We start from the raw sequence: 7,925 nt of genomic DNA on the forward strand, positions 1-7,925 counted from the left end.
GCACATAGGAAACATTTTACAGCAACGACGAGGACACAGACAACATCCTCGAGGACCAATATCTAAATAAGACTTTGTAAAAACAGGAAACAGTGCAAAAAAATACTGTCAAAAGTCAGCTCCCTACACCTCAGAACTGTGTAAGCGGCTGGCAGGCAGAAGCTTATTACTGATATACATACGACAGTTCACGGAACAGCACGCACAGCTTTATTTCATATTATCCGTGTGACAGGGAAGTCTGTGCCAAAGTATAGTCAACGTGAGCATCGGAAACTTAGCAAGGAATGTCCTCTTGTCCGCTTTCACCAGCCCTCAGCTGCAGTTTGCTGGGAAAGGCTTGACCACTGACTGCTGAGGAGCAGGTGGCTGCCGGGAAGAGGGCTGAGTCCCAACCTGGAATGCCTTTTTTTTTTTTTTTTTTTTTTTTTTTTTTTTTAACAGCTTACACCATAGTGGCTGCTAGGTCCAGGATGGCCCACAAAAGCCAAACACATCTGACACAGCACTGCGCTCTAGCCATGGTGGAGGCCTGTGGGCCGACCCCAGAGCCCTAAAGAAAGCTGGTTTCTGAGGGCAGGGTGTATATAAAATAAAAGCTATAAAATGTCAATTATTTTGAAGGAAACCAAAATTCACAACATCTGATAGAAATGACCAAAAGAAACCATCAAAATGCTGAATGAAGGAGTGATACGAGTGAAACAAACTAGCCAGTTATGTAGGTAACAAGTCACAAAAGGTTACACTTTTAATAGTCATCTGCACATGTAAACCCCACCTGCCTCCCAGGGAACCCTCAGCCAGGCCAGCTGACCACTGACGGACGGAGGGCATACACGGGAAGCCATCTCTAATGAAGAGTGAGCTTGTATCTGAAAGGATGCGGTGAAAGAATTTTAGGACTCCCAGTAGTGGCAAGGAACTGCAATAAAATTTTATAGCGTTTGAGTAAATAAAATGGCTGTGAAGGACAGCTTTCGGCTCAATGCTGAAGGTATTTATTAGCTAACACTGCACTGAGGGGGGCAGGAGGCCCCAGAGAAATGCCAAGAACGCCAGGCGCCTGCCCTGGGCCACCTGGCCAAACTCAAGCAGCATTCCTGAGGCTTTAGCGAGAGGCCCCACCCCAAGGCATGGAAAAACCCCATCTGAAATGCTCATTGTATCTCCTCTCAGCCTTCCACCTGAGACAGAATCTGTGTCCCTTAAGGAAGAGGTTGGGGAAGAAAAATTAAACAGGGAAGAGGGGTTGCACAGATAGTTTATCACGAACTAACTGCAACCACAGCATACCCTGTGGGGCTCAGGGGAAGCTCTGCGGGGCGGCTGTCTCACCAGGTGACAGCCAGCAGGGAGAGAGATGAAGCAAACGGTCTAGCAAGCCAGAAATAGGCTAGGCTGCAGGTTACCACGCTGGTGCCTTCACCAAAAAGCCTGCCAAGGGCACCCCAACATAAACAGGAAGCCCTGCTGCCAGGGGTATTCTAATCGTACTAATATCGTTTTGCTTTTCCCTTCTTTCTTCTTCTGTACTAAGGGACCATGTTGCCAGGTGGCGACAGGACGGAGAAGGCCTGAGGAGGCGTCTTTTACCACTTTCATTCTGGTCACTCATCTTCCCAGATCCCATTTCTTGATCTGGGGACACTGTAGAGAAGCTTAAGACCATGTTCCTTTGCCAGATTCAACTTGTATAGGGGCTTCGCGGACAGGGCAGCGGAAATGAAGTGCGAGCGTCAGAGAGCTGATCTGGAAAGCGAGCGAGCAAGGGAAATTGGTGGTGTTCCGAGGAGACAAAGTGACATCCCGAGGGGGTCACCTCAAGCCCACACAACAAGAATGCTCAGTCACTGCACAACTCAGTGTGCATACTTTAAACACAAGTGCCTTGCACAGGGACTGCGAATACTCTCCATGGGAATAGCATGTAAGGACAGAGCTCTCTGCTCACAGGCGCACAGTGTCAGGACAGGGGTCCCCGAAGCCACTGTCCAGGGACAGAGAACACATGTCCCAGCGCATGGCAGGCAGCAGGCAAGGAGCCCAGGGGGAGTAGATCTCAACACTGGACCATGGTCTTCCCTGGACTGTTACATCATGGTTTCCCAGTCTGACAGCACTGCAGGGTTCAAACTGACTGGTATGCACAATGAGTTTTGGGTAAGAAATTCTGGAGTGCTCTAACCTCTTCCCCACCGTGTCTTTGGACAAGCTCTGTTAATACATGATGGTCCCGCCGGCAAGAGTATAGCAGGAGTCACTTTCCACGCAAGAGTTAACCACATTTACGCTGGCATTTGCTCTGGCCCTCCTGCCTGGCAGCTCAGTGTCCTTTAATTTAGCTCTAAAGTGGGGAGGCTGACCGCGGCTCTGGACAGCAAGAACTCACTGCCAAACAACAATACACCATCCATGTGTTAGACTGAAGGCTGCCGCTCTGCAATGCTGCTCACGAACAGCCGAAGGGAGACCGTGTCAGGCAGCGTCCGAGGAAGACGATGCACCGAATGAAGCTGCAAAGGCTACTAGGGCCGCGAACCCTGGGTGAGAACACTCTCCTCCCCAGATGGAAACGCAAAAGCTGAGGAGAGGGAAGAAAGGCTGAAGACTGGACCAGCGTCCGAGCTCCCTAGAATAACCGCCATCTGGACAAGCCGGGTTGGCAGCATGCGGCTGGGCACACCCTGTTTCCCCAGTGGACACTACATTCAGCAGGCCTATCCAGGAAGGCAGTTTGCCAGCCAAGGACTCAGAAGCTGCGGTGTGGGCCAGGGCCCGCCATTCTGCCTCCTTGCTCGGACTGCAGTAACCCTGCAGGCTCTTTGTGACTTATCCACCCTCCAGAGCTAAAGAGTCTGCCACCAAGCTCAGCCACCAGGGAATGCGCAGTTCTCAGGAAGATCCAAACCTCTCTACCGGAAGCTGAGTGAGCTGGAGTACCAGGCAGGAAGACACCTATGGGAACCTGACGGCAGCCTGACCAGAGCTCTGGCAAGAAACACTGCAGCAGAATCTATGGTAAAAGGAGGAAGCCGCTCAATGGCAGTGACTTGGCACTCTGTGGACAGGTCATTCCTAATACTGAGAAGAAATGAATGGTTACAGACAGGCGTCTGAGCTAACCGTGTCCCTGAAGTTTATTCTAGAAAACCCTGGTATTCTTGCCCTTGCTACCTCAATCACTGGCGCATCTTCTCCAGACAGAAACCACTTAACTAAACCTGCCTTCTCCATTGGACAGGCTACTAGAAACGGGAGGGACTGGTAGGCCCAGGGCACCTGGTGCCTGAGGAGAGGTTTGCAGCTCATGGATAACGTCTGGCCTGAGGTAACACGATGCCAGCACCCAGGGAAGAAAGACCCCACAACAACATGTCTGCCAAGACACCCATCAGCATTCAGGGGCGCCTCCCAGCCCAACAAGACGCAAGGCCACCACAGCTAGGCAGCAGATCACAAAGAACAGTTTTGTGTCCCCTGGCTGTGAGTTGCAGAAAAGGCACGAGTTGTTATATCCTTACTGAATTGGGGAGGAAATAAGTGGTGTATGTCCACTCCGTCCAGAGATTCAACATGGGGCAATCTACATTAACTTATGAAAGATAGGAAAATGCTGGCAAGGGGGAGGCAGTAGCTGAAAGCAAAAGCCAAAAGAGGGCAGGATATGGCTTGCTGTGTCCCCATACGGACCACGCCCTGACAAGGACCCTTTGTCCAGGCGGTGGAGGTAGCTGAGAGAGCCCAAGACTTTGGGGTGTGTGTGTGTGTGTGTGTGTTGGGGGGGCAGGTTGCTTCTAACCAAAGAGCAGTGAGTTGTCCCTTTCTCACAGGTCTCCCCAAGTATGTGCATTAAATCAAAGCTCAGCACAGGTGAGGTGCTCTCAGCCTCCCCGGAATCTGCGGCTCACCTCCATGTGAGCAGAGGAAGCCGCTCGTCTTCCCAAAGATGCTCTCTTCTCTACTCCTCCTGGGGAAGGAGCTTATGCCGATGGGCAGGACCCCTGGGCAGGTCCCCGGGCTTCCTACTCCACCTGGAGCCACCTTAGTGCCACAAGACCAGCCATAGCTCTGCCAGACCCTCCTCGGCTTTGCCACTAGCATCTCACCCTCAGGATGAGGGCGCCATCTTAAGCAGCCAGGAGGCAGAGACCCTGAACCAGGAAAAGGTGAGCATATGCAAATGAGTGAGTGAAAGACAGAATTTGGGGTACAACTGAAAACCTCAAGACCAGGGTTGGGGAACTGCTCTGCTGTGAGATGGGATGGCTCTTACTGGTTCCTGTTTTAATTCTCTCCCCCTTCAAATCCAAGCCGCAGCACTGGGCCCTGGCAACTCCAACTTTGGTCCCAACACTTTGTCAGGAAACCTTTCCAAAAGGCCTAACTGGAAAACTAATTTAATACACTTTGCTTCAAGGTTTATTCCTTGGCTCAATTCCCAGACAGAAAGCATCTCTGCACAATCGTTATGCAGATACTACTGAAAGGACATGAAATGCCTGCTGATAATTTAGCCAGAGATCCACGGGGACTTACTGCGGAAGGGAAAAGGATGTACTGATGAACCAGAAGCAAGGGTGTTTAAGAACGGAATACCTTTGCAGGACACTTAAATGTTTGCCTGTGGGTCTCATCACGTGTTGGCTAGGAACTGGATCTCAAACATGTGTCTTTCCTGTACCTCGTTCTGCTAGTGTAAGGCAGAGACGGGCCCTGAGTGAGGAGTTCAGAAGGGCAGCGTGTCTCCTCGCTGCCCCTGCGAGACATCCTAGCAAACTAAGGCTAGAGACAGGCGAGCAGCAGCATTCTTCATCACATAAAGAAACTGGAAGTGGGCCCCATGGTGAGGACAGCCAAGGAAGTGAGCCTTTCCTCTTTCTTAATAGTCTCTTCCATTTCCCAAAAGTACCTGTCAGAATTTACACCAGTATACCAGGCCTATGAGGCACACGCACACCCCGTGGGTCACAGTGCACCACGTGGGAGGGAGGGTGGGAGCCCTCACCTACGGACTCTTCATCAATGTCAGCATCAGCACCACCCTGGCCCAGAGGGCAGACAGCCTGGCTCATCTTCCAGAGCCATGGGCAATCTGCTGTCATAAGCATCTTCTAGTATGTGGGGATAGAAGCCACAAAGGCACACTGATTGGTCTTTTCAGCTCAGGAAAACAGGAAAATGTAATGGTGGAAGAAGACCTGACTTCCACGAACTGCAATTAGAAAATCATACTCAGGAAAAAGGAGACGTAGGCAGGAAACTGAGCTTCAAACTGAGCATGGTTAATGCCACCATGGCCAGAACGGGCAGCACAATGAAAGGCAGGCAGGCAATGGAAGATTTGGCAAAAGTCTCAGCATTCATCACAAGGGGAGTATGGCCTGTGTGTTAGTGGTTCACATCTGAAATCCCAGCACTTGAGAGGTGGAGACAGGGAGACTGGGAGCCACACTCTTGGCTACACATCAAGTTCAAGATCAGCCTGGAACCCTGACTCAGGACGACAACAATGAAGCCCTAAGAGGAATCAAGTCAGCCCTTGACAGCTAAAGCCTAGAACCAAATGGCCCACAGTTGAGTTGGACACAGATGTGTGCCCCCAGGTGTGTGGCCCCCCCAGATGTGTACCTCCTAACCAGGGCCCTACAACTAAGTGCCAGACAGCTCCCAGACGTGTTTCCTTAACAGTTTCCCTTAGGATACTTCTAACAACTTAGCAACAGACAGGAAAACGAAATGTACCCCAAACCTCATCCTCCAAGTTTCCATCCACTACACTCAACATTATTTAGTTAAGATTCCACACCCAGGCCCCACCCAGCTCCATTCCCACCCTGGTCTACCATCTCCTCAGGCAAGGGGCTGCGCTGCACAGACGGCCGGGCCCACGGCCACCATGTTCCACGTACACAAGACAAAGTGGCAGACACCCAGCCTGCAGCGCATCACCACAGCAGACTTCCGGCCCAGAACAAGGAGCGAATGCAAAGACAGCAGCGTCCCCCATTTACCAAAACCAGCCTCGCCACCCTTAAAGGCACTGTGCTCTCCAGCGGACCCCACCCTTCACCCCAGGATTAGGAACAGAGTCCCTGAGGACGAGGGCGGAAGTAGAGAGGAAGCTGCTACCGCATAGGTGCCTTGCCTCTCTCAGCTCCAGTAGAGGATGAATTCCTTCTCCTGCCACTTTTGACTGGGGCATCACTAATTTGTCTCAGCTTCACTAGAGATGTGCTCCTTTATGCCTCTGTGTCTACCACGCCCCGTGGGGCCCCCACCTTCCCTCCCGCAGGCTTACACTGCAGATCAGTCAAAGTGTGGTTCAAACGAGAAGCACTATATTATTGTGAAAAAAAAAAGGGTTATAATAACTCACAGAAGTTATTCCAAAGAGGGAAAAAATAAATTATCTCATATAAAATAATACACACGATGTCTGTAAGTAACTCTGGCTCCCGCTTGCTGCCGCCATCCACTCCCAGCTCTGGAGGCAGACCTTGTCTGGAAGTGGCGCCCCCTCCACGACAGAGCTGGGTCCCTCCTGCGGAGCTGCATCCGGGGATCAAATGAGCCTGGAATTCTGCAGGAACTGGACGAGCACTTGGTAGACGAACTTGTACTGCGCAATGGTCTGGATCATGAACATCCTCTGCTCCCTGAGGAACCTCAGCATCGTGGGCACTTCCACCTTCTGCAAGGGCAAAGAAAGGGCACACAGCCTGAGTCAGGATGCCTCTCCCGGGCTCCTCCCCGTTGGGGGAGCCTCTGCTCACTATGCACGCTCACTGTGTAAAACCACAGCAGGTGCGGGCAAGGGATCTGCCCCTCCTTCCAGGGCTTTAGGAGGCAGCTCTGTGCCAGGATGGAGAACCTTGTCGCTGGTGCCATATTATTCATTCTTGTGCTCGTGTTTCCCTGTGTGGGTACAACTGAAAGCTGTTCGAACTAACACTGCTAAGTTCTGAGCAGTGAATGGTGGCAAATGTCAAATACCCAAATACCAGGCCCTTCCTCCTCCCTTCCCTTTATATTTAGGTTGAGACAAATATGGGGAAATTCACTCTGTGGTCTAGGCTGACTACAAACACACGATGATCCTCCTGCCTCAACCTCCTCGTTAACTATTCCTTTTTAAAAAGAAAAAATTTTTATTACATTTATTTGTGTGTGTCCTAGGGATCGAGCTTGGGTGGTGAAGCCTGGTGTTCAGTACCTTTACCCACTGAAGCAGGTATCTCTTTAGTTGTGGGACATGTGTGTGCACAGCAGTGTTTGGGTGTGAATACACGGACGTAGACGCTGGATGCCTTCCTCCACTGAGGCGGTGTCTAACTGACCTGGGGCCTGCCGTGGCTCCCTGGGCTGGCTGGTCAGGGAGCCACGGCAGTGTGTGTCACGGCGTTCCCGTCCTGCGTGACCATCTGGGCTGTGTGTCTCATGTCTCCTGGCTGGCAGTGTGCTCGTCCACACCTAGCTTTTCATGGATGCTAAGGATCTGCTTCTCATTCGAGTGCTCTGGCCACCGGGCCACCTCCTCAGCACTCATGGTAGCTGTTTTCCTTGTAACCACCTCCAACACTGCCATTCCTCTGCCTCCCATCCTCCTCCACCACCATGTGCACTTCTCTCATCTCTTCTACCCTCATTACCCACCATCACCATCATCACCACCATCCTCTCCCTATCCCCCATCCCCACCACCATCTCCACCATCCCATCACCCCTCATCATCCCCTCCATCACCCATCACCCATCACCATCCTCACCATCACCCCTCATCATCCCCACCATCACCCATCATCACCCCCACCATCACCCATCATCACCCCATCACCATCCTCACCATCACCCCTCATCATCCCCTCCATCACCCATCACCATCCTCACCATCACCCCTCATCATCCCCACCATCACCCCCCCC

At 51.8% G+C, this 7,925-nt stretch overlaps 1 protein-coding gene across 1 annotated transcript in view; it reads right to left on the reverse strand.

The window, feature by feature from the left end:
• Positions 1-424: 424 nt before the first annotated feature.
• The window catches only part of Ptpn14 (protein tyrosine phosphatase non-receptor type 14), a 137,928-nt gene continuing 130,427 nt past the window's right edge, over positions 425-7,925 (reverse strand). Inside the window, 1 exon segment of the mRNA XM_055609243.1 lies at positions 425-6,694. Within this exon segment, the coding sequence (XP_055465218.1) occupies positions 6,566-6,694 (129 nt within the window). The 3' untranslated portion in view covers positions 425-6,565.

This window comes from Psammomys obesus, unplaced genomic scaffold (assembly GCF_907164565.1).
Source record: "Psammomys obesus unplaced genomic scaffold, mPsaObe1.curated_primary_1811, whole genome shotgun sequence".
Classification (NCBI taxonomy): domain Eukaryota; kingdom Metazoa; phylum Chordata; class Mammalia; order Rodentia; family Muridae; genus Psammomys; species Psammomys obesus.